At 41.9% G+C, this 27,640-nt stretch overlaps 3 protein-coding genes across 3 annotated transcripts; 1 reads left to right on the top strand and 2 right to left on the bottom strand.

Annotated features, from left to right (window-relative positions):
* Positions 1-11,890: 11,890 nt before the first annotated feature.
* ColSpa_08931 (uncharacterized protein) lies at positions 11,891-12,229 on the bottom strand (the record flags this gene model as incomplete). Its single annotated transcript, XM_049275143.1, has 1 exon — positions 11,891-12,229. The coding sequence occupies one exon, from the start codon at positions 12,227-12,229 to the stop codon at positions 11,891-11,893; it is 339 nt and encodes a 112-aa protein (XP_049131100.1).
* Positions 12,230-15,751: 3,522 nt separating this feature from the next.
* ColSpa_08930 (ABC transporter G family member 14) lies at positions 15,752-20,145 on the top strand (the record flags this gene model as incomplete). The annotated part of the gene is made up of 3 exons (XM_049275142.1): positions 15,752-19,453; positions 19,532-19,695; positions 19,767-20,145. The coding sequence occupies 3 exons, from the start codon at positions 15,752-15,754 to the stop codon at positions 20,143-20,145; spliced, it is 4,245 nt and encodes a 1,414-aa protein (XP_049131099.1).
* Positions 20,146-21,141: 996 nt separating this feature from the next.
* On the bottom strand, positions 21,142-21,786 carry ColSpa_08929 (uncharacterized protein; the record flags this gene model as incomplete). The annotated part of the gene is made up of 1 exon (XM_049275141.1): positions 21,142-21,786. One exon carries the CDS (start codon positions 21,784-21,786, stop codon positions 21,142-21,144), a length of 645 nt encoding a protein of 214 aa, XP_049131098.1.
* Between the last annotated feature and the right edge of the window lie 5,854 nt (positions 21,787-27,640).

The raw sequence follows: 27,640 nt of genomic DNA, 5'->3' as shown, positions 1-27,640 counted from the left end.
TGTTACAACCCAACAAGCATAACGGAACCATTGTCACCCCAGGGGCGCATGGTGGCTACAGGACAGGATAGGACTGATCGTGTTAGACAATTGATGTCCTTTCAGCGCAACACACCTAGTGTTTATGGATTAAAGGCTGATTTCTGTCAATCTAGTTGTTATCAGAAAGCGGATACCATGCCCATGATCAGGACGGTGGTTGAACCTTGCATGATACGTCGTTTTGATAGCTCCTACGCCCAGATGGTTTGAGACCAAACATTAATGACGCAGGGAACATATTGGTCCACATGTAGGCGACGTAGACACTGAGATCATGCTTGGCGAACTGTGCAGCAAGACCCGACAGAGCTGGTGGACGGCCGGTTTCGTACGAAAGATGTAGTTGGCTGAAGCGCATGACAACGTCTGCCCAAGCCCCAGTGAGAAGCTGTGGATCTGCCTGCGGCACTAGCGCTCGAGCTAATGAAACCTTCTTCTGCACTCGCCAGACATCCCGCGGACGGGCGGCGGCTGAAGTGTCATCATCGTCGAGCATCCCACACTCGCATCGCACGCCAGCCTTGCATTCCCATACCACTTCCTTGGCATGGCAATGGATTGTTGTCGATGAAAAAAGGCGTTCTTGCCGGACCCAACCGCGGGTAAGAAGCAGTGCGTCTGAATAGCGGGCAAAGCGAGACTCGTTTAGACCACCAACGCTTGGTTCCATGATTCTCCAATGTGTCAGCCCTGTATCGTGTCGAAATTCGAAGAGCTAGTTCTCGGATCTATTTCCGCTCCGATTGAGAAAGTGGCGTACTCCTCTTGTCTTCTCTTTGTGTTCTACACAGGCGATATATGGCAGTGTGCGGTAGGCGGAAGGGGAAAACCCTGCGGTTTTAGCGGCTGTGTATACTCGCCTGTCGGCGGAAAGACTCATGCTCGGATCCGAGCAAGACGTGGCAGAGATGGTGATATATGCATTTGAATATATGGCAGCCATGTTGGCTGACTCTACTTCCCAATCTATCGAGGAGTCTATCCAGAGATAGCGAAGCCCAAGCGCACGGCACAGTGTATTTGTATCTTGAAAGCATCGAGTTAATGCAGAGAAGGGTATGCCTTTGGTGTTCCCCAAGAGTCGTAGTCGAGGTCTTGGAATTCGTACTGATATCACCCAAGCAACATCTCAACGCCGCAAAGTGGGCTGCCATTCCATGGGACTCAACTAAGTTGACGCAGTCATTATCGTTTGAGAATATATCCAGGACTCTACTAGGAAGTGCTGGTTGATCCGTGCTCAGACACTGATGTAATTCATCACATTGAGCCACCCGTTTCTTGGTTATCTCGACAGCTTTGAAAAGCTCGAGTTTCTCTGGTACTTTCGGGGAATCAACGGTCGTCAAGCCACGTGAAAAGTCTGGTCTTAAATTTATGAAAGAGACGAGAAGTTCGAAAGCATCCAAAGCACCATCCATTTCGTCATCTTCATATCCGAATGGTTCCCGCTTGCCTTGTTTCGATGATTCCGTTAGCCCAACTCTTCACAGACCGTAGTTGAGGGTCCAACAGGTAACGGAATCGACTTTCTCAAAGTCTTCTAGCTCTCCAAGAGGCAGGAGGGTTTTGAACTCTTTGATACCCCGAATAATTACAATGCAGCGACTACAACCATTAGCAGCCCCTCGTTCAAGGGTTTCTAATTCTCGAGGTGAATTGGCCGGTATTCCACCACTATTTACACATGTCGAGAGAAACGGAACCGAACTCTTGACAGATTTGATTTCGGGGTGCTCCATCATTTGGTTCCAAGCCTCTATTGGTGGTAATATGGGTCAACTCCGTAATTCCGTTATCAGCTTCTTGCACAGGAGTCAAGATAATGGGTTTGCAGCGTGGCTGGGACATTCATCAAGACTAAAGTAAGAAGAGCTATGGAAGGACGTTCATGGAGAGTCGATATAGCACAGCTACAAGTCGTTGTGCTACGCCTTGATGAGCTGAACAAAGCGGGGTAGCGGTCTCACTTCGTACTCTCTAAGACCGCACAAATGCGCGCGCTAAGCCCTAGGTGATCTCGACTGAGAGCCTGATCGATGACTGCGTTATAAGTGCGGTAATGGCCGTACCGTAGTAAAAAATACCTCAGGTTGAAATTAAGTAGAGTTTCCTGTATTATTAAGGCTTAAATTAGGTAATGTATTACTGTTATCCCTATAGAGGTTATTATCTTTACTACTTTCCCTTTTCTCTAGGCTAAATAAGCTTTATTTCTTTTTACTTTTATCTATATTATTATTTTTTATTAAATTACTATAAATAATTATTATAATTACTTATACTTCTATAATAAGTAACTAATAAAGTAAAGAAGGGCTTTTTATTAATATAAAGGGCTTTATTATTATTTAATTAATTACTTTAGCCTTTATTACTAATAAATAAAAGGACTTATTATATTAATTAAAAAGAAAACTAATAAAGAAGTAATAGTTTAATAAAAAAGTTATTTAAGATATTATTAAAGTCTATAATAAAAATAATAATAAAAAATATAATAAAATTAATAATAAATCCTTAAGTAATATATTACTTTTTCTTAAAGATTTATTTAATTAATAAATATTAATATACTCTTATACTATTTAAACTTTAAAGCTTACTTATTGCTTTATAAAGAAGCTTTTTAATTTATACTATAATAAAAACCTTAATACTAATAAAACTACTATAAAAAAACTAATCTTTAAAGATCTTATAGTATAAATTAATATTAAAAGCTAGTTTACTAGTTTTATAACTAATAAATAAATAAAAAATAAGTATAATAGTAAAAAAAAAAGGTTTTTTATTTAAATATCTATTATCTATAAGTTAAGTAATATATTTAATAAAGATAATAAAAAGGTCTTTTATAGTAATAAGATAAAAGAAAACTTCTTAATTATTTACTTAAAGTATAAATAAGTTTTTAAAAAAGGGTTAAGATTATTAGATCTATATAAAGAGATATAAGGTATAAATACTAAAAAAGGTAACGCTATATTATTAGTTAATAAGGTTATATATAGCTAGGAGATTAACTTTAAGGTAAATAAGAATAAAAAAGATAACAGAAATAATAATAATAACTTAAAAGATATACAAGAAAGTTAATCTCTTTATATACTATTATAGTTATTTATATTATTTCTTAGTACTCTTATATTTTTATAAAACTAGTAATCTAATAGATAATTCTAATAATAATATATTTTTATTAATAATAATAAGTTATTAAAAAAGAGACTTACTACTATTAAAGCTAACGCTTATATTAATAAATTAATATAAGAGCTTAGGAATAAATATTTTAGTAATAAAAAAGAGGTATTAGAGTTAAAGCTATAAAAAAAGAAAAGAGAAAAAAAGTAACTATTATAAAAAAAAGCTAAGGTTAATAAGGTAATAGAAGACCTTATAAGGTTTAAAAAAGATTTTAATTATAACGTTTATTTAGTTATTTTAAACTAATTAATAATAAGAAAAAAAAAACTAATAGTTTTAAAAGTAAAGTATTAGAATTTATTACTAAGTAATAAGTTAAAGAAAACATATTATATAGAGGTTTATAAGCAGAAAGTTAAGTACTAGTAGTAAGATCTTTCTATTTATAATAATCCTTTATAGTAATCCTTAGTACTAGTCTACTTATAGAAATGTCTCTTAAGTAGTATTCTTATTTCCTCCTGTAGTATTTCTCTTAACTGTTAAACTACGGTTCTCTTCCTGAAGCCTTTCGTGGCGCTGCTTAAGTGTAAGCTTTTGTGTAGTAGTTGGGCTAGTTTTTCCTTTTTCTTTACCTAAACCAGAACTAGAACTAGATAGCTCTTGTTTAAGAGACTAAAAAGACTTTAGAGGAGGTTAATAATAGTACTAGTCTTTGCTTATTAGCTCTGTAGTAAGAAGAATAGACTTAATATAGTTTATATCTTTTTTTATAATAGTAATTCTTTTAGTATAAATAGTAATTAACTAAATAGCTAAAAAGATATAAGTTAGTTATTATAGTAATTAATTATAGTAATTATATACCTTTAAATATAGCTGTAAAATAAGTCTTAGTAGCCTTTTAAAGTATAAGAATAGTTGCCTTTTGAAAGTAAAGGTTATCTTATTAAGAAATATTATATATAATCTCTTTATAAAGACGTTAAAAAAGTACCTTTGCTATTAGAAGGTTAATTAACTTCTAATACTTACAGATTTTATAAAAAGCAATAGCTAGAAGTAAATTAGTATTATAGTAATTACTTATAGTAATTAAGTAAGTACTTACTATTAGCCTTCTAGTGTCTTTTCTTTAAAAGGGTAACTATAACTTTCTTAGGCGTTTTTTTAGTAGCCTTTTTAGCTAAGGGTTTTTTTACTAGGGCTTTAGTAGCAAAGGACTTTTTAGTACTATTTTTCTTTATAAAGGGCTTTTTAATACCCTTTTTTAAAAAACACTTATAAAAAGCTTAGGCTACTAGTATTATAATAAGTCTAAATAGTTAATAATTTTTAAGAAAAATAGAATAAAAAAAGAAATAACTTATAAAAGTTATTATTATTATTATTATTATTATTAAAAAAAAATTAAAGTTAAAAAAAAAAAAAAGTAAAATAAATAAAAAAATATAAGTAAAATAAATATAATTAATAATTAAAGAAAATATAAAAAATAAAGTAATTTATAGTTATCTTATTTATTATTTTTAACTTATTTTTACTTTTTCTTTTTTTTTAACTTTACTTTTTTTTTTTAATAATAATAATAATAACTCTAAAAAAAAATTAATTTAAAAATAAAAAACTAATTATTTTATTTATTTTAAAAGTATTTTAACTTTTATTTAGTTTTTTACTTACTATTAAAGATATTTTCCTCTTAGCCTTTATAAGGTCTATTTATATTTATTTATTTATAATAATTAATTATAATAACTTAACTAATATTTCTTTAGGCTACTTACTAGGCTCTAGTACTAGTATAAAGCAGAAGGCTAATAACAGCTACTCTAAGAATATATATACTAAAAAAGCTTATAAGCGTATTAAAGAAATAACAAAGGAAATAAAAGAGCTTAAGAAAACTAAAAAGTCTTTTATTACCTAGAAAAATTATAAGCTAACTACTCTTAAGAAGTCCTAGTTATATATTAATAATATAGCTTTAGTTAAGGCTAATATAGAGGCTAAAGTAATTAATAATATTACTATTATAGCATAAATAACCTTTCTTTTATCTATTTTATACTTATTTTTAACCTTAAAAATAGGTAAATAAAAGGTAACTATTTAGAAATTGTTATTATATAACTTGGTCTTTATTAGGCCTCTTCTAGGAGCTAAGCCCTTGTTTAGGTTAATAATAATAATTAAGTTATTTAGAATAATAATAATAATAATAATTAAGAAGAGATTCCTTTTTTTAGTTTAGAAAAATAAATAAAAGAAAAGTTAATTAATTTTAAAGATTACTATAACTTTAAGGTTAATTCTTTTTCTATTAAAAGCATTAATATTTAGTAAGAGATATAAGTACTTATTACTAAATATAAAAAAGTAAATAATTATTATTATTGATTACTATAAATTACTAATAAAACTAAGATCTTATTTACTAAGAGTACTACTATATATGTTACCGGTCAGAGAGATGTATGAAGGATGATTGTATTAAGGTCTATCTTGACGTGCACACCGCTACTTATAGTTGGGCACGCACTACCCACGTGATGGCTGGCATCACGTGACGCTGGCAGTGGCCACCCTGCCAAGGGGGTAACAACTGCCCCCGACGCTTTAACAAGCAATAGTCCCTATTGCTTCACTGGGCTAGTCCGGTAACCTTCTTCTGCAACGGCAGAAGGCATGTCGGTAGGCGTGTCGGTAGGCGTGTTGGTAGGCGTGTTGGTAAGCGTGTTGGTAAGCGTGTCGGTAAGCGCGTCAGATAGATAGGGTTGAATTGAAGGTCGGCAGATAGGGGTGTCGTCTACTGCAGAGAGGTCGATCGCAACGTACGAGTGTAGGGCGTAGGTGTTGTTGCCTTTGTTTACCGAGGTTTGCTTCTCGGCCTGACCGGAAGGTCTGGCGGCCGACTCGAGGGTCAGCCAATTGCCCTCACGTGAAGGTGCAATTATAGCTCTTTTGAGAAGTTGCTATCTTCCTGCCCTTTCTGTGAGGTGGCAGCTCCTTGGCCTTTCGGCCGATACACCTGTCTCCCTACCCGTACAGAGGTTGTGCTACCACTTGTTACCGGTCAGAGAGATGTATGAAGGATGATTGTATTAAGGTCTATCTTGACGTGCACACCGCTACTTATAGTTGGGCACGCACTACCCACGTGATGGCTGGCATCACGTGACGCTGGCAGTGGCCACCCTGCCAAGGGGGTAACAATATAACTAACTACTAGTATATAGCTCTTAACTAGCTTTTTGCTAAGGTCTATTACCTAAAGGTTTAACCTTCTATTTACCTTAAAGTTGCTTTTAAAGTAGGCTTTCTTTAGCCTAGTTAAAGTCTACTAACTACTATAAATATCTTTATAAAGAAGAAATCTCTTTTCTAGTTAGTCTTAACTAAGTATTAGAAGGTCTTTACTTTTAAAGACTATAAGCTCTTAAAAATTATCTTTTATTTTTATTAAAAAAAGAAATAAATAAAATTAAAATTTTATAACTAATAGACTTTATTAATTAATTATTTTTTAAGTAATTTACTCTCTAATATTACTTTACTATAAGTTAATAAAATAAAGGTTTTTTCTATACTATTTAACGTTACTACTTAACTTAGGACTTTAAGCTAACTATTAAGTAGTTAATTAAAGAGATAAGCTAATTATTATAACTAATTATTATAAATTATTAATATAAATATAAGTTTAAGGCTTTTTTACTTTATTTTTTTAAAAAAAGATTTTTTTTAGTTTTATAAAAATATAAAATAAAGTTACTTTTAACTTAGAGGTAACTATAAGATTTAGTTACTTAATAATAAAGGCTTTTGAGCCTTTATAGGAGGTTTTACTGCTTTATTTTTAGCTTTAGCTACTTATTAAGGTATACCTAACCTTTTAGAAGGAGGTTTTTAGTATAGCTTATAAGGCTATATAAGCTTATAACTTTAATTTTATTAGAGAAATAGTAAAAGATATTTAAAGGGGAAAAGTATAAATTATAGTAATTAATTATAGTAATTTCTACTTTTTTTACGTTTACTACTATTCTTATATTACTTTAGTTATCTTTTTACAAATTTATTTTATACTTTAACCTAAATACTACTTATTAGCTTTTTTATTAACTTTATTTATATTAAGCTAATTTTTTATATTACTATTATACCCTTTATTTTTAGTATAATAAAATAAAAAGTTATATAAACCTATTATTATATAAATAATTTATATTTATATATTTAAGCTATACTTTAAAGCTAAAAAAGTAATTATTTTTTACTTTTATTTTAAGTAACTAAATATTTACTTAATAATTATTTAAAGATAATTATACTAAAGATTATATAACTCTTAAGCTATTTCTAGTAATTTATTTATATTTTTAAAATCTTATAAATAATAATAGGTTTTTAAATAAAGAATAATAATACTATTCTAAGTACTAAACCTTATATCCTTTAAGAAATACTAGCCTTTAAGGACTTTAAACCTTTTAATATTTATAAAATTAATTAAACTAGTATTATAAATTAATTTTTTAGCTTTAGTAAATATAAATAAAAAGCTATTATTAAAATAAATAATAGTAAAGATATTTTAAGAAACTATTTTTTTCTAATTATATTACTTCTTTTAAGTAATAGTAAGAATATATATACTAATAAATATATTATTAATTACTTTAATATAACTAGTAAAGTATTTACTTAGTTTTTTATTACTTTTAATTTCTCTTAAGACTTTAGCTTTTTTATAAAGAATAATATATACTTTATAAAGTTTTATAAAATATAATAAAACTTTATTTTAGATTAAAGATATAATTAATTAATTAATATAAAAAAAGTAAATAATAGCTTATTAGCTAAAATTATTATTATAAAATAAAATAAATAAATAAATAAGTACTTTTTATTTAATAAAAAGGTTTTAAGATAACTATAAAAATATATTATTTATAAGTTATTTTAATAATACTTAAAATTATTATTTATTAAAGTAAAAAAGGTATAAGAAATAGTAGTTTAAACTAAAAAAAAGCTTTTAATATATTTAATATATAATTATAATATTACTATTATTAATAACTTCTTTTTTATCTTTATTTTTATTAGCTTAATATTTTATTATAATAATACTAAATATAACTATTATAATAAAATAATTAAATTTTCTAATAAATTATTTATAGTAATTAATTATAGTAATAAGTAATAAAAAAGTAGTTTTTAAAGTATAATAATAACTATAATAATATTAATATAAGTTTTAAATATAGTAAGAATTTATATAAAAAAATAAAAAATAATTAATAATTTATATTATATAAAGTCTTTTTTTATTAAAGTATATAATAAATATATAATAACGTAAAGTTCTATAATTTAGAACTGTAATTATAATATATCCTCTTGTTTTAGGCCTAGTGTAATATAATTTGAGTTTAGAGGGTATTTATGGCTAGTGTTATTACACATTTGAAATTCTTATTGCATATTTCAGTTCTTACCGCAGTCATCGATCACGCCCTGAGCCTGTCACAAGACGAGGTGCAGCGCTCGTGAGGGAACACCTGCACAGCTGATTGGTTATGAAATGGTGGTAGCCAATCTGTGGGCGCTAATTCAGAGAGGTGTCGTATGCTTTGGAGTAGCAAGGCCGTTCCGACGTTGATGATCTCGTTTAAAGGAGGGTCTCGTCAAGCTCACAGTGGAATCCAAACGGCTCGTTTTATGAGCCTGAGCCACAAAGTGAACCAAACTTGGTTGGTGCTGAACCTGGCCCGACTAGTAACACTGTGGATTTCGTGGCGCCGGCGTGGCCCAGGCACCCCGTCAGAGAACATGAGTCCATTCTTCTGCTCCCAAACCTTGTTTCCCCGACTTATACGACCCCTAAGCCACTCAAATGGCAGCCGCTTGACTGCCATATGCCCGTCGATGAGTTGGCCCTTGTAATAACGGAGTCATCTGCATACAACATGTCCAACTTGCAAACCAAGACGCGCAAACACAGGCAGGGCCACCCCTTTGCTTGGCTCTATATCCATGCCCTGAATTCTGCCTTGGTCAGCCAACGCCTTAGCGTCCCTCAGTCTGCCTAATCTCAGCCTGATGGTGATGGCACTGCAGTCACCAAACTGCAGAGGTTCTGATACCCTATCTTGTCAGAATCATGTGCTTCGGGGACCACCCGGCAACGCATTGCCGCTATCTGCGCCTTCTGCATGAATATTAGCTGATTTGTGTCTAACACGTGGAATGAACAGCACTTGATTCCGGTGCTTGTCAGCTCAATTATCAATCAGGGATTGTGCCTGTCGCCTTGGTTTACTAATCTGCCCCGAACCCTGTGGGCAAGACAAATTGGCGACACAAAGTTTAATTATTTTCAAGCATCGCAAAACTCATCCAAATGTCTGATTCCATGCTACCTATAGAAATGGACTTTGTACCGTTCAGACACAATAACAGAATTCCGATGAGTACAGGATGTATCGGGTTAATCACCCAAATCACTTACTCTTTGCGACGAGCAGTATCAGCTCAGCCAAGAGGACGGGAGGTATGATGACGTGATCTTAAATATTGACACGGACTCACAGAGTCGTGCCAGTATAAAAGCATCGGGGTTGGCCCTCTGACAAATACAACATCTCCAAAGGCACTGCGCGATTCCTGACCTACTTATTAAGTCAACGCACCCACTTTTCGCCCACCCACCTTTTTCGCCCACCCAAAAACGAGGCTATCGCAATACAACCACCTATTTCAATTGACTATTGACGAGGGCCAGATGCAACTATGATACAGCTTTCTGCTTCACTAGGGCAATCAGATACGCTGGATTCATCTGTATCAGCCTCAACTTCGCCAGCATCAATCTAGGCTTGCTGGATATTGCTGATGTTGGTGAACTTAGTATTAGGGTCGATTTTGACAGCCTTCCTCTTCCTTGCTGCAGTGTTGTTGACTTGGGTCTGAAGACGCTGTATCTGGTGCTAGGCAGTAGCTAGCTAGAAGGACTGCTCTTGGAAGCCTTTTTTGACCTTTCTGAAGAGCTAGCGTTGTGTGGTAATACTTTGATCCAGCCTGCTGAATAAGTCTAGTTAACTATTAAGGTCTTTTATCTTTCTAGGCGTAGACCATGTAACAGCAGATGAAGCAGATGCCCATCCCTCTATATCCTGGGCATCCTGGATACCCTGGGTACCTTAGGCAGCCTTATTGAGTGGTGTTACTAGTACTGTTGCCTTAGGCAGCAGCAAGGAGCTCATAAGAGGTTTATCTATAGTAACAGGCCATAGTCTAGTGTATTTCTAGCCACTTAGAATATTCTTTTTTATCAGCTTAGCTAGGCGTGCCCTCTGATAGCAAGATAAAAAGTACCTTTTGCCTATAATAGTTAAATTGTTCTATTAAGTAATGTTAGGAAGCTTATTGCGATAGGCTGCTTTGATTAGGCTAAAGACTAACTGATCTAGTAGCTAGAGGACATAGGAGGTGTGTGGCGGTAAGAATAACAGATGGACGTTATTGGTATAGCACTTCTACATGAATTCTGTCGTTATATGGCTCCCATGCCTATCCAGGACCAGTAGTCTGGCCTGATCAGGCTGGGAGGGGGTAGTCTGTGGCAAGAAGACCTTTAGTAACCACTTAACAGTAGTCTTATTAGTTATCTATCCATTCTCTATTGCTATAAACTCCTATCCATCATAAAGGCCAAGATCTAGAGGAAACTACTACTACTAGACTATTTTACCCTTATATATTATAAGAGGATGTAATACCAGGCCCTCAGCTAAGATACACTTAATAATAGATACCTAGGCTTGCAATCCAGGCTGTTTTTTCTGTATAGACTTAGTCTCTGCCTTGCCTAGCACTAGCCTATTTGCTCCTTAACCCTCAAGGATACTTGTCTCATTTATATTATATTTATTAGCTAGTTAGATGGCTACTATTGCTGGGATTATAAGATATCTAAACTAGTTCCTGATAACCTCAGTAGATGCTTTATTAATGTGTCTAGAATTAATAGATTGACTTCTCTGGACCTTAATAGATAGGTTTCTTTGTATAAAGGACTCTATTTATCTCTTTCTTAGAGGCTAAGTATCTCCTATAGCATTTAGGATATGCTGGGCAAATTCCTTGACTTATTGATGTGTTGGCGCAAGCCTAAGGTCAGCCTGGATTTGTACCTAGCTGGCCAGCTTAGCTTCTTGACTAATAGAGAGCCTCTGGAGGTCAGTAAAGGCTGTTGCCCTAGGTTAGGTGCCTTTGAGCCGGCTTTGAAGTGTTGATCGTGGTACACCCTATTTCAAGGATGCCTTGCGGATAGACTAGCTGTTGCTTATATTGGCTAATGTCTTATTAACCTTAGCTTTAGTATATTAAACTATTAGGCCATTAAGAAGATATAGAGGAAAAAAGAAGTGATTTAGATAAGGGTTGAAGATGTTGTGGGAGTTAGAAGTGGGAGGTTGGTGATGGGGATGAGGGATTTTTGGGTGGGCGAAAAAGGTGGGTGGGCGAAAAGTGGGTGCGTTGACTTAATGCCTTTAATCATCTAGCATGTTATGCTTGGAACCCCGTTAATTACACAGATAGTATAAATGGCATAAATCCATTGGTGAATTAACGATCCATTTCTTGAACAACCATGCACCCAGAGCGAACTAGAGAACTCAAACTAAAGCATTGCTTGAGCAACAGAAGAGTTCCCCTTGAACTGCACAGCACCCTCAAGAGCCTTGCACCAACTAACACGGTCCTTGGTGAAAATCTCCGTCTTCGGCATCAACTTGGTTTCATGCAGACTGAAATCATCGACGGTACCGAGCCGCAGGAGAGAAACCCCGGGCATCCTCTCCGAAATGCGATACATGAGCGAACCACAAGTGGCGCAAAAGTAGTTTGACATGTTTACGCCGGTCTCGACGGTCTTTGATTGTGTATATTCCTTCAGGTTCTTGCGTCCACGCAGGTGCTTGAGGTGTGTATCGGCGACGACCACGATGGACGAGAACATGGAGGCCGTGATTTTACGGCAGTCAGGACAGTGGCACACGGCAACGGTCAGAAGACCAGGTTTGACAGTGGGCTGCGTGAAGAACAGCGACAGTCAACATGAAGAAAAGTATTTTTGAGGCAACACGGGTTGTTGTTGCAATGGAGGAAAAGATTGGTTAAAGAACTTGACAACTTACAAATGCCACCTGTACAGCACCACAGTAACATGTGGCAGTTGCTTCATTATCCGTAGACCAGCCATCGGTGGCAGCGCTTGCCAGAGGGATGTATGGCTTAGAGGTATCAACAGAAGCGGCCATCGCGATGATTGTCCTTTCTTGGCGAATTGATAAGGGAGAACTATGATTTGGAGTAATCACTTATATGTGATGCAATTAAGTACTGTCAGTGACAGGAAAACCACGTCTGGGATCACTTTCTTTATGACGTTGTTTTAACACATTGGTCAAGAAAGAAAAGGTTCGGCTTTCGACCAGCCTAATTGCTTTTGTGGAGTTCTGGGGCACGGGAATCCAGCCTATCACAGCAGGGTGACCGAACGGAGTTCCGAAACGAGAGCCTCGGACGTATTACGTTGACATGCGGCAGCCTAGTACAGGCTCCGGCTTACCCATTCGTAATCACATGACTCAGAGACATGTGATATCCGCCCAGCCTGAACCAAAAACCTGGCTAAAATTTTCCCAGGCCGGGTATAATCCCTCTGAAATTTCAGTGCAACGCAGTCTCAAGATTTCAAAGCTGATAGACGTGTTATCAAGGATGACTGTTGACTAGATTCTCTTGATACTTTGTATACAGTGATGGAGCATGAAACTAAACGAGTTTCTCAAACACATTGAAACAGTTACTCATAGCGGTCATGTTTATCTGCTTACAACACACAGAATGTAGTCACTATTTATGACGCTGCAGGACCTGATCAAACATAGATATCACATTTTGGAACGACCTCCTCACATGACCCGGCCTCGCAACGGCATACCCACGACCCATTCCAACATCCCCACCCAGCTCACTCCAAAGCACCTCTTTCTGTCTTCCCGAAAGCAAGCCCTTTTCACCAGCTGAACCCTCGCCGATGCCTAGAATCGATTCGATTCTCTCAAGGAGGTGTATAATAGCATTTGAGAAAACAATGCCCTGTGTGCAAGGTTCCGCAAGGGTAACGCCTCCAAATGTTAGATCCGGCACGGCTGTGATTGGTTCGACATGTATCCGCCTGATGCGTGGTATCAAATGCTCAAGGTTCGCCTCCAACAGTGTAAGGAGCTGGGTGAAAATACTCGTCATGATCAACACGAGTGGCGAAGATACCGTTTGGGTTGTTGTAGGTAGAGAAGTGTATGGCCAAAAAAGGGGTTTCTCTTGAGAAGACGGTAATAACGATGGCGGCATATTCTGATAATATGTGGCTGACTGGGCGGATTGTAGCAGAGGGCCAATCGGTTGGTTGGGCGTGAGATGTGCGATGATTCTTAAGAAGTCCTGGGATGACTTCAGCAGGAACTCGGCCAGCGTAAGGTTGTTGAGAAACAGAGGTCCATTTTGATAGAGCATGGAATCTAGGTTGATAGTTCCTTTGTTTGCGTCGATAGCAACCACGCGGAGATGTAGTTCGAGGTTTATCTGAGAGAGTCTAGTCAGAACATCCGAGCCCGTGAGAGCATCAGCTTCAACATAGCTAGCCCAAGGTGTAATGGCCTTTGCCTCCCATCCAGAGTCACTGATGACACCAATAGGAGACGGGTTCTTCGCAGGGGTGTAAAGTGAAGGCACTGTCGGAGACTCTATGTCAAAAGGCGAGTCCATTGCCGAAGTTGAGATGACTTCGTCCAGTGCGTTGGCGACCAGCCAAGGAAGAAAATCTTTAGGAAAGGAAGTGGTCGCTTGTGTTGCCGCTGTTGCGCCTGGGCGTGGATCTTCATCAGCCCAAACGGCTGGCATCGGTGTTGAATTGAAATCCAAGAAAATGTTGCCTGGATATTGGTCGCAAGGCTCTTGCACTGACCAAAGATTCCCTTGGCGACTCGAGTGAAATCCATGTTGACTGGGCTCTTTGGCTGGTACAGCTGGACGGCCTTCATAGGTGGGATGTATACCGAATGGATCTTCAGGGGAGATGGCCGCTTGTCGTGGTCTTCCAACTTTCTTCTGCTGTCCAGCGGTACAATCTAGCCCCAGCATCATACACCGTGAGCATTTGGGGTCTATCTGTTGTAGTCGCCGACATCTCGATTTTTGTTTTCTACAACCATCGCAAGAGACGCGCCTTTGTGATGGGTGGATTGGTGCGATGCCCATTCCCTGACGAAAGCGGGAAAATAAGAAGAACGACAAGTAATGGCCAATGTAGAAAACTCTGGGACCTCTTTCCGACTGGATGCAAGAGAAAGGAGCATCGGCCTAATGGACGAGCTAGTCGGGACTCGGGCACTGGGTGGTGGTCTTTTTAAAGCCTCCGCGGAGGGTTTTTGAAATGAGACCTTGGTCAATTGGCGACTATCACTAATCAAATAACTTCTTGGTAGTCAATGCCCGATCACATTACAAACCTTGGGGCCCTTGATTCAATCACTGACGCTTGCAGATCATTTTACGGTCGCATTTTGAGTTCCGGCGGCTGGACATAGTCATCCGTAGCACTTTGTTTCTTTATTTTACTCTCCATCCTCTCATACATTGTGGCTTAGGCATTGGTGGTTGACGTGTCAAGCTGATGGCTCGTGATGATGCGACAGGCTTCGAGGTTGAGGCGGCTTAGAGCTAAGGGTTTTAATCTAGCAATCTAACACAGCGGTCAGCTCACGAGCTTTAGGTGCACGATAGAAACTCCTTTAGTAATGTTTCCAATCAAGGATCATGTATTTGAGGCCAACGTTTTCTAGGATTATGGATGTACCTGACACTCTACGTGGGGCAGCGCTAATTCGAATGTCCATGGCAACAAGCACACACCCCCGTCCCCGCCATTCTCCGCTGAACCAAAATTTACCTTCGCTGACAGAATGATCGTTTGTAAGACTCCCGAAGAGTGCTTAGACAGGCGAAGGTTGGTGAGTAACCCTTTATAGATGCGTGAAGCCCCTTGCTTGACATGCATGTCCACATAAGCTGTGCTGAAGCCGGGTCATGCCTTTTCTCTAGTAGTCAGCACATATGGGATTTTCACTTTGTGGATGCTGCGAAGACTCGTTGCCTAAGGTCGAAAGGCTTCAAATTTCCGGTATAGTCTTGTTTTATTCTTATCTAAAAAGCCTCCGTAGTTTGTGCCCCACTTCGGAGGGTTTCCCATCACCAGCGCGGCAGTTATCACCTTACAAAGCACATACATGATGCGTAGATTTCGATACTCTGTAGTTCAAAGATGTGTTCTCCATCCATTGCCTTCAGCGTAAGACTACTATACATATCTCGGAATCCTGTGTTCAGAGGACTTCTAGGTTATCAGACTATCCACTCAAGTTGTCGCCTCTTCCTCTCTATTCTTTGTCTCACATAAAGACCTCCCAATACCGAGATGTCACTCACTTCGCCAGCCAAGAACGCTGAAGCTGTTCCAGGGGATGACATGGTAGACAACACAACGAACGAGGTTGACGGCACAAAGTCGCCTCTTCGGAATTTTCAACACAACTCGCTAGTCTCTCAAGAAATGGAATCAACGAACGACACGAGTGAACAAAGTGGGGAGCAGCCCAGAAAGCTAGGCGTCACCTGGCAAAACCTCACCATCACAGGAATCCACAGTGACGCGATGTTCAACGAGAACGTTCTCTCCCAGCTCAACCCTTTCCAAAAGAGCACCAAGTCTCGTCCGACGAAGACAATAATCGACAACTCTTCTGGCTGCGTCAAGCCAGGCGAAATGCTGCTCGTTCTCGGGCGACCCGGTGCTGGCTGTACGAGCTTGTTAAATGTGCTTTCCAACAATCGAACTGGCTACGAAGAAGTCAAGGGGGAAGTGTTCTTCGGAAACATAACCGCCAAGGAGGCTAAGCAGTACCAAGGCCAAATCATAATGAATACCGAGGATGAAATTTTTTACCCGGCGTTGTCTGTCGAGGATACTATTAACTTTGCCACCCGCATGAAGGTTCCCCGACATCTCCCGCCTGGTATTAAGACACCTGAAGAATACGTCCAACACAGAAAGATCTTTTTGCTGCGGCTTGTTGGCATATCCCATACGGCCTCGACGAAAGTGGGAGACGCCTACACCAGAGGTGTTTCTGGAGGCGAAAGAAAACGCGTATCTATCCTTGAGTGCCTCACTACTCGCGCAAGCGTCTTCTGCTGGGACAACTCCACAAGAGGTCTTGATGCCAGCACAGCTCTCGAATGGATCAAGGCAATGAGAGACATGACTGATCTCCTAGGGCTTACAACGATCATCACGCTTTACCAGGCGGGCAACGGAATCTACGAACAATTCGATAAAGTGCTTGTTCTCGACGAAGGCAAGCAGATATTCTACGGCCTACAGAAAGAAGCGGTTCCTTTCATGGAAAGCCTGGGTTTCCTGAGGGACTCCGGCTCAAATCGCTCAGACTTCCTGACTGGTGTGACCGTTCCTACCGAGCGCGTCATTGCCCCAGGTTTCGAAAGGACATTTCCACGTACCGCCGATGAAATCCGTGTCGCGTACGACCGCTCAGCCATCAAGGCCAAGATGATGGATGAATCGCAACTTTACCCCACAAGTACAGATGCAGCAGATAACACAGCGCTGTTCAAGGGGATGGTCGCCCGCGAAAAGCACAAGCGGGTATCCAACAGCTCGCCTGTCACTTCAAGTTTTTTCACCCAAGTCAAGGCCGCTGTCACCAGGCAGTATCAGATCCTGCGGGGTGACAAAAGCACTCTTATTATGAAGCAGGGTGCTACCGTCATTCAGTCTCTGATCGGCGGCTCCCTCTTTTACGCTGCTCCGGACAATTCGCTTGGCCTTTTTCTCAAAGGGGGCGCTTTATTCTTTTCGATTCTTTACAACGCCCTTCTAGCTCTTTCCGAAGTCACGGATTCATTCACCGGCAGGCCTATCTTGGCAAAACACAGATCGTTTGCCCTTTATAGGCCTGCCGCAATCTGTGTGGCACAAATCCTTGCGGATGCCCCGGTTCTCCTTTTCCAGGTAACACACTTTGGTCTTGTCCTATACTTTATGGTCGGTCTCAAGCTGTCTGCCGCGGCCTTCTTCACTTACTTGGTTACCAATTTCGTCACCGCAATGGCAATGACGGCGGTTTTCCGCCTCATCGGCGCTGCCTTCCCGACATTCGACGCCGCAACCAAGGTTTCAGGCCTGACAATCGTCTCCTTCTTCGTATACATGGGATATATGATCTTCAAATCGGAAATGCATCCATGGCTCGGCTGGATTTTCTGGATCAACCCCATGGCCTATGGCTTCGAGGCCCTTCTCGGCAACGAGTTCCACGGTCAGGATCTCGCATGTGTGGGGCCCAATCTCGTCCCGAACGGCCCCGGTTACATCGCTGGTGAGGGAGGACAGTCATGTGCCGGCGTTGCTGGCGCGAGGGTCGGGGCTACTAGCGTCACGGGCGACGAGTATCTCGCTGCCATGTCCTTCAGCCACAGCCACGTCTGGCGCAATGTCGGCATCATTTGCGCGTGGTGGGTTGTTTACGTCGCACTTACCATCTTCTTCACGTCGAGGTGGAAGCTTCTTGGAGAAGGTGGTCGTAGTCTGTTGATCCCCCGAGAGGATCAGAAAAAGTCCCGTCACATTTTGGGACATCTAGACGAGGAGTCTAGAGAAGTTGAAAAACCTCTGGATAAGTCTGTACCCACTAATTCGGATGACGAGTCCAGCCTCGAACTCATCCGGAACAAGAGCATATTCACATGGACAAACTTGACCTATACCGTCAAGACCCCGGATGGCGACCGTGTTCTTCTAAATAACGTACAGGGATACGTAAAACCTGGCATGCTTGGCGCACTCATGGGCTCTTCTGGCGCCGGCAAAACGACTCTCCTCGACGTCCTTGCTCAGAGGAAAACTGAAGGCACGATCCACGGATCCATATTGGTTGATGGCCATCCACTTCCCATTTCATTTCAACGCTCAGCAGGTTACGTTGAGCAGCTGGATGTGCACGAACCATTGGCTACTGTCCGGGAAGCCCTTGAATTCTCTGCCCTATTACGCCAGTCTCGAAACACGCCAGTTTCTGAAAAGCTACGATATGTGGATACAATAATAGACCTTCTGGAACTAAACGACCTGGAGCACACCCTCGTGGGCCGGCCTGGTGCTGGCCTATCTATAGAGCAGCGGAAGCGGCTCACAATCGGCGTCGAGCTGGTGGCCAAGCCGAGCATTCTGATTTTCCTTGACGAGCCTACCTCGGGGCTTGATGGGCAGGCTGCTTACAATACCATACGCTTCCTCCGCAAGCTGGCTTCGGTTGGACAAGCGATCCTTGTTACCATACACCAACCTTCAGCGCAGCTGTTCTCCCAATTCGACAGTCTATTACTGCTTTCAAAGGGTGGGAATACCACCTACTTCGGAGATATTGGCGAGAATGCGAAAACGGTTAATGAGTACTTTGCTCGTTACGGAGAGCCTTGTCCGCCTGAGGCGAACCCGGCTGAGCATATTATTGACGTGGTCTCGGGAGCCGGAAACCAATCTGCGCAAGATTGGAACAAAATTTGGCTGGAATCTCCTGAACATGCACGACTCATCCAGGATCTCGATGATATCATCGAACAAGGCGCCAGTCGACAATCAGAGGTTCTTGACGACGGACTGGAATTTGCGGCGTCAATGTGGACGCAAATCAGGCTCGTCACGCACCGCATGAATGTCTCCTTATTTCGTAATACGGAATACCTCAACAACAAGTTCGCCTTGCACATATCCCTCGCTCTATTGAACGGGTTCTCGTTCTGGATGATAGAGAACCGGTTGACGGACTTGCAATCGAATCTGTTCAGTGTTTTCAACCTCATCTTTGTGGCGCCGGGTGTCATTTCGCAGCTCCAGCCGCTTTTCATCGACCGTCGAGATATCTACGAAGCCCGCGAGAAGAAGAGCAAGATGTATCACTGGGCACCCTTTGTTACGGGTCTCATTGTCTCAGAGTTTCCTTACTTGATCGTCTGTGCGCTGTTGTATTACGTTTGCTGGTACTTTACGTGCGGGTTTCCATCTTCAGCCGAGCACGCTGGTAGTGTGTTCTTCGTCGTAGTAAGACTTTCCGTTACTTACAAAATCATGCCATTGGGACTGGTACTCTTTCAAGTTATGAGACTGACACTGCTTCAGTTAATGTACGAATGTCTGTACACCGGCATTGGGCAGATGATCGCCGCCTATACTCCTAACGCCGTGTTTGCATCTCTTGTCAACCCATTGGTCATTACAACCCTGGTATCGTTCTGCGGCGTCATGGTCCCGTACAGTCAAATCCAGAATTTCTGGAAATACTGGTAAGCATTTATCAACATGGACCCATGGTCCAAATATAAGCTTGACTGTCCCTGACAACATTGTCCTACAGGATATACTACATCGATCCTTTCAACTACCTTATGAGCTCTCTGCTCATCTTCACAACGTGGAATAAGGCCGTGGACTGCGGCGAAGGAGAGCTCGCAGTGTTTAACCCAGCCCCCAACCAGACCTGCGGTGCCTATCTTTTCGATTATCAACTAGGTATGGGACGTGGCACCAATCTCCTGAACCCGGAAGACTTGGCCGATTGCCGTGTGTGCCAATACACCCATGGCGGGGATTTCCTTCGCACTCTCAACTTAAACGAGGAGTCTTATGGGTGGAGGAACGCAGGCATTGTCATAACCTTTGTGTTTGGGTGCTACGGGATGGTCTATCTCATGATGAAACTCCGGACCAAAGCAACGAAGAAGGCCGAAGCATAACTTCACCTTTGCTACGACTTGGTAATTTTTACAACTACATGTATTCTTATTTCATGTCATAGAACTGCAAGGGCTTCAAGACCTTACCGCTAACCTTCCGAAGGGTATATGGTGTAGATGTTCGGTAGCCAATAGTCTTGCATGCTTTCTGTTAGGACATGAAGGTTATTATCTTAAACCTGCAAGTAAAACTTTCTCAGGGAACCATCCTGGCGTAATTCCCTCCTCGAGTCGCCTCCCCCTGTTTTTGATGAGTACGAAGCACACTCTTCCTATCTTACTGAGTATAAAATTCAGCTTGAGAAATACTAAAGAGCACACTACTGGGCTACATCTACGTGTCTTATGAGGCCGTTGTTTTCTTCCACTTCAACATCCATTACTATATGTACACACAATTCTGTGTTTACCTGTTAGATAATAGAAGATGAAGCAATAATCTCATTGTTGCGAACGAAAGCGATTATGACGTGTTCCTGCTTATCCCTTACTCTTGCCTACACTCTGGTTTCCCCTCCAGCATGGATTGAACCTCGGAACGCTCGTTAACTTCACTTAACCCTTCCAACTCTCCTTTGGTAGGAATGATCCAACCCCTTCGATGCATTCTTATTGCCACCCAATACAGGAACTCATCAAGGTGTCAGTTACAAAGACCTACGTGAAGTATCAAAGCTAACCTTCCAGCTGAGGGTGGAAGATCCAATATTCTTCGGAAATCAGATTACGGTACTTTGTTTTTCCAAATCGATGTCACTTGATCCGCCCTTCACGTTGCTAATCAATAATGCAGAGCGGAGATTCTGACGAACTAAGAATCGAAGCGCGACATCGAGACATGGGAAGTATCCCTCACAAAATGCACCACTCGTGAGAGACACGGGGCGATTTGATGATTGCGAATGAGCGGCGTAAAATCTGAGCACAAGGCTACTTGGTGCAGTGCGCACTGAGATCCAATTCTTTTCCTTGAATCAACGAAGTAGAATAAGTTAACTATTCTTCTGCTCCAAAATCCTGCCACATTAAAGAATGTGGCTGGGAAGCTTCCATTTGGCTCGTTCCAAACTGAGACAATAGCTCAAGTGGCTCAGATTCGATTTCAAGCTGGTACGGTCCCGGTTGATGCTGTTCCAGATGGCACTGGTCATACTCTTCCGGGTGTTCATGCTGCTCTTCCTTTTGCGGCTCTTTGAAATGGACTTCTTGCTTGCCTTCTAAACGCTGTTCCTCGTGCTTTACCTCGTGCTCTACTGTGTTTTCGTCGCGATGCTTTGCCCGATGCACTTCTTCCTGCTCCGTATCGGGAGCGAAATGTGGTGTCTCTTCACGATCCGAGGCGGGCCGGTCAGCATGAGGTATCGTATCTGCCGGGCCAGAAGCTGCTGAATTGACGAGCCCAGTGGAGAACCGGGCACGACGTGGCGGACGCTGCGGGGGCGTTTGGAGAAGTCGAAGAGGGCTAGCCTCGCGACACTCGGGAGCATCGGGTCCGGCTTCAATGGGGCGCTTGAGACCCCGGCCAGGACGCCGAGGCGGAGTCTGCAGCAGGCCGAGACGCGACGGCGTGACGACAGTTTCATCGAGGGGGGATGGCAAAGGGCGTTGGGGAGTCGAAGGGTCGGTATTTTCGGGGTTCATTTCGATGGCAATTACGGGTCTTGAACTCGCTCTCGCGGACTTGATTGAAGACCGATGTTGTCCCAAGTCTCGATATTTTCTTTTGCCCTGGCATGACGCACAAAATAGCTCGATAGAACCCATACGAACCAATGCGGGTCCACTCCGTTCGCCCCGCTCCACCAGAGTACGTACTCTATTTAATCTAACCCACCCCCTCCATGAGAGAGCGGACAGACCTCCGAGTTGTCCAATTTATATTATCATTTATGACAGCTTTTGGGACACAAGTTAACTATACTTTGATGCTCAGCTGGAGATTTGTTTTGACAGAATCAGAGCAAGTTAGATGGAAGAAATGCTCTTTATCCCTCAAGCCTTCTGTCAGTTGTCGCCGATATTATGATTCCTACAATGACTCCACGGTCTAGACTGGTGGGTATAGTATCACTCTTTAATCCAATGAATTGGGCATAGTAAAACCGCATAAAAAGGCGATACTAGACCGGGCTAGATCATGCGTTAGGACCCTGTGGCTCAACAGTGCTGCAGTGGTCCGAGAAATCGACGTGCTGCTTGGGGCTTGTTCGACCTTACGCCTGGCTCTTGACAAGAAATTTAACCATGAACAACTACTAGAAGATTAGCCTTCTTGCTGCTTGATCCTTATCTTTACTGTTCTGTTTCACTGTCTGGCAGCGTCACTTCGTGACGATGCCTTGCAATCTGCCTGGTCTTCGCTTGCTGGGGTTTGATATGCGCTGTCCGACGAAAGTACACTCTTACTCCCTATTTCACCTGAGGTTTCGCCTTCCGCGGGCTTTCTTTCTTTGCTCACTACTTGACTCAAAAAAGCGGGAGCACTAATGAGTTTCATGTGTACTTAGTCCGCATTGTTAATGCCGTCACAGACTCGGTCAGAACCCGCGGCACCCGAAAATACAATATGGGAAATCGTTAACGACAAAGTACGGAGTGCCATGTAAGGGTGCATGGACAGCATATCTCAGTCACTAGCCCGTAACCTATCTAATTCACAGTCTATCCCGAGAACCCAAGCTTATTGTCAAGTTGAAGGAAACTTTCATGTTGTGTCCGAATGCGTACCTCTGAAATGTATTTACAGGCACAAGGCCAGTAAGGGGATCCGTTTTAATGAGCCATATGGCTGGAGCCGGTTAGCCGCTTTAGGTCCACACATACCACCGTCATCCTTGTGCGACGCTCCTCTTCCCGGTGGTGATGAAGTCGCACGTCCCCATCTTGACCGTCCCTTCAACCTGATCACCCTAATTGCACTAAACCCCGAGTTTACTTATAATGGGTCTCCAAATTGCCAGGAAGATGGCTTCGTTTAAAAGATCTATGTACATATCACGAGATCATATTTCCAATAGGTAGAAGACAATATTTGGCTCAACTGACTCTATGTCTGTAGGATGAGTTTCGTCGACGCCCCACTCAAGACAATGAGTCGTGCTTCCCTACACAATTTGAGTTTGAGGCGGTTCTTCGTACTAGGACCGTATTCCCCGTTCTAAGGATATTCAATGGAAATATTTTCCAGTCACTCGTGATATCGGCCACAAACTATTCCTCGGGTCGAATCATTCTCCCGGTGCCGAGCCACGCGTGATAGCAATCTTGACCTTGCTGGGGAACGTGGCATATTGAGGAGACGTATTCTAGGTGCCGTGGTGAACAGCATACTAAGTTTAGGGTTCAAAACCCGTCAAGAGCTACATAATAAAGAGCAACACCGACGCTGTAGCTCACAGACCCGTAAATCTGCCCGAACTTCTCTCAGAGTGAACTTCAAATCGGCAACGAAGTCTGGCGCAAGACCAACAAGAGGGTAGACGCGACAGATAGTTTCGACATAAAGACGACTTCTCTCGGTGACTAACGGCTATCGGCACGGCAAGCCAATAGACAATCAAAAAAATTTTAGCAACCCTTGTTGGATGTCGCGGTTAGAGAAGCACCCCTGGTCCCAATTTTGGCAAAGTTCAAACTTTCTTCCGTATCCATCTATTCGCCGGTTCGCCATGGACCACGGCATGTACTCTTTTCCGAAAAGCCAACATTTCAGTTCCATTAGAACTAAGACTCACTCAAAGATACCAAGAGCTTTCGCTGTCATGTAATCAACATTAAACGTTGTGCATAAAGCTAAGTGTCAATGAAGCTGTATTTTGAGCGCTAGTCATTTACTGCAAGAGGTATAAGTAGGCCTGCCTCCTGGTTCAATAGACTTGAACCCAAGCACTCTTTCATCTTGCAATCAGAATTCTTGTATTGAAGATCCTCAAAATACCAGCCACAGGAAGAACACATCGAACCTAATAATTGCCCGAAAATGCTCGCCAAGACTATCTCAGTCGTTGTCTTCGCGTAGGTCAACACTATCAGCTGGTCAGGGGCTACTTATATCTGACCTCTTACAGGGCTAATATTGCGAGCACGGTAGCAAGCATCAGTGATTGCAGTGGGACATTCTACGCAGGCGTCTGTCAAGAAACTACTGGCGGCGCGGTCCACGATGGCTACACACGAAGTTGCTGCCAACCTCCTCATGGCACAACCTACACTAATGGCCCAGGAACCTTTGTATGGCACCCTAGTACCATTAAAGGTTTTTTCCTTGCCGATTGAATGACTAAATATTACAGTGTTGCACCGTGTATAGTGACGCGTCTATTAGCTACCTTTCCGCTTGCTGCTCGGATGATGGGAGAAGAAACATGAATTTCAACCCAGCACCGAGGTGAGGGATTTAATTACAGTATGGTTTTTCCAGTCTTTGTATTAGTACTTGAGAGGCTGCTCTTGTTGCATGAGACTGGAAGGAGTAAGAATATTTTAAGAGCTATGCGTTAGGATGTTATCTATTGAAGTCATTGACTGCATATATATTGATCTCATATACTGAGTCTCGTCCGTTTTTATACTTGATTTACATCTCGTTCCTAGCGAAACGGAAACGTTTATAACAGCGAAAGCAGTCACATTGTGTGAGATAGGTTATCGGCGGTACAATAAGGAGGCCAGTCAACTGTATACTCCGCCGAGCTAATTGTTACAACGCTTTAGAACAAAATGAGACTATGCCTCTTCCAAGAGCACGATATGCGCACAACTTACGGGAATATTTCAGACTTCACCAAGCAAAAATAAATTATAGTATAAGTCACATAAAATAAGGGAGGGTAGTTGCCTCTGAGACAGTTATCTATAGCTATTGAGCACTGATCAAGGTCTACTGGAGTAATTACTTATAAATATCAAAGGAAGAGAAAGTAGTAAGACTTGTGTAGTACATAAATTTATATTTTGGAGGATAGAGCGCTATTGCTCTTCAGTATCAACTTTAACACTATGTAGAGGAGAGTATGTTCCTCTTGTTAATAGAAGCTATTCATCCCATGTGACCCACAGCAGAGAAACGCTCATATTCAATGTTTTGTTGATCATCTCATTGAGAAAATCCAAGTAAATTCATGTTGGTCGCACAAAAAATATATTGCTTTCAAGCAGGCACATGCTCTATTACCATGACAAATGAACAAGACTTAATAACTAGGCTGGCAGTCAAAGGCTAGGAATCCCAGATATCAACATGATCCTGACTCTTGAATGGATTGACACAACCGAAAAATATGGCTACTATACATGGAATTTAACCACGCAGTCTCTGGATAATGTCCCCCATATTCAGACTTTTACACAGACGAAGGTCTCTAAGGTCATCTCAATACCATTCTACACTCTCACTGAGCAGGACCAAGAATCAAAGTCCGTGCACCGACCTCATCGACGCTCCTTCCCAACTTTGCAAATTGACGCGCCTTCCCACTCAGGCATCTGTCTGTTTCTCATCTACGTCTGCTCTCCTGATTCTCTGTTGGAAATTCTGAATCTCTTTCTTTCCCAAAGTGGCCTTTGACGCCAAAGATCTTGGTTCCTCCACCCTGCTTCCAACTTACTTTCACTTACTCGCCTGTACTCCCAATACACCCAACCAAGTAATTCACGAGCCCGCTTTCTTGGAGTTTTTGAGGTATTGTGGACAAATCATGAATTTTTCTACTCTACACTGACTTCACCAGTGCTCTCACCTGGCGGCATTCCTTTCGCATCTTCATCTGCCCTTGTTGGGAAATCGCTTGATTCCATCTCAGTATGGATCGTTGCTTCACCTCAATTTCTCGCATCATTCCATTCAGCGTCACCCTCGACATCATCCTCTTACCTTTATATCACCAGCATTGCTAAACTTACTACAATGCAATAATGGCTCCCACGTCAAAGTCAAAAGACAGAGATGGCGCTCAGCGTTCGCCGCGGCAGCCGCACTCGCACAATTCGCCTCCGCACACCGCGAACCCGATCCATCAAGTATCCTCTAATATTCATTCCCGGCTCCGGACTTTAAGCAGAACTTCGAGTGATTCAGGCAAATCTGCGCACTTCTCAAGCCTCCTGAAACGATGTCACCCTCGACCCGCCCCCGTTGACGTCCCTCAATCGACCTCTGAGACTCCTCCCCTAACGGCGGTTGTTGAAAACTTGTCTCCCCCGCCTCTTCCGACACCTCTCCTCGCGGGTTGCCCTGGTCGCGAGATCTCAGGTGCAAAGTCCGATGGTCGCATATTGGCTTGCGACTTTGATGAACCTCCTGTTTTGGGCTCTCCCAATGACCTGTCCAAGACGAAATTCCACGAACATCCCCTGGCGCATCATATCGAACTGGAGAAAGGTTGGGAGAAACACCAGCTTGCTCTCTATGGCCTCATTTTGCCAGCAAAAATCGAAAACGGAGCTCCAACCTACACGTGGGATAGTGACCCGGAAGAACCAGAAAAGAGGAATATGCACAAGACTTTGGTGCCTGCCAAGGAGGCAAAGACGCCCACGAAGCCCCCTGCGCCATCTGAGCGACCGCGTACCCCCTCCAACATTCTTCACAAGGTCAAGTCCTTTGCCAACTTTGTAGCTACCTCCGAACTCGAGAAGGACATGCCAGAGCTCCCGACGCTCAAGGAATTGCTTGACCAATTCGGTTTGCCACCCGCGACTCCGACAGAATCTGCTACCCGATCTTTTCTCCGTCCAACGAGATCCAGCGGGTCCCTTCGTCCAAAGGCGCCCCTTCGATCCGTCCCTAGCGCGACTAAGCTGCGAACCAAGCGAAGTGTTGGTATCGACAAGTCTCAGATATCCGACCCTGTTGCCCCCGAGGAAATGAGACGTGTCGGTTCAGATTTCAGCCAGGTCGTGGTTCAACGCAGTGGAACAGCTGACATCGAGCGGATCTCAACCTACGCAGCGTCCTTGCGCAGTCATTCGAACTTGATCTCCTCTTCGGCGTCATCAAACATACCCTTTTATCTCCTCCAGCCCCAGCATCCCACCGTCTACGTCGGTAAGAACGAGGCGCCCCCAAAATTCCGACTTGCTCCTCCGCGATTGTCCCCCATGGAGTATGCTCGCCAATATCTCATCGCCAAAGCAAAGGCTGACATGGAGGGAGCGAACTGCACCGTTTGCAGGCCAACTTTGAACTGGGCCTGGACAGAGGACCACAAAGAATTCCTCCTGCTTCCACGCGTTCCAAGAGGTATTCTGAGAAACTTCTTGCCAGACGATGGCAAAGACTGGAAGAGATCTGAATTTCTGAAACTCGGCTCAGCCCTCAACAACAAAGATGCAAAGATACGTTCGTTCACACCTCTTCCTTTGAACCTTACCCCTTCGTCTCCCCTTTTGCCGGCTCGTTTCCTTGGCGACTCATATTCTCCGACATTTTCAACCCATGGGCACGGTACGTCAATAGACAGCTTCACTCTCAGCCAAACTGTGGCAACCGGCTCGC

Source organism: Colletotrichum spaethianum (genome assembly GCF_022836535.1).
Source record: "Colletotrichum spaethianum MAFF 239500 DNA, contig25, whole genome shotgun sequence".
In the NCBI taxonomy this organism is placed as follows: domain Eukaryota; kingdom Fungi; phylum Ascomycota; class Sordariomycetes; order Glomerellales; family Glomerellaceae; genus Colletotrichum; species Colletotrichum spaethianum.
This window is presented reverse-complemented; position numbering and strand designations above follow the sequence as displayed.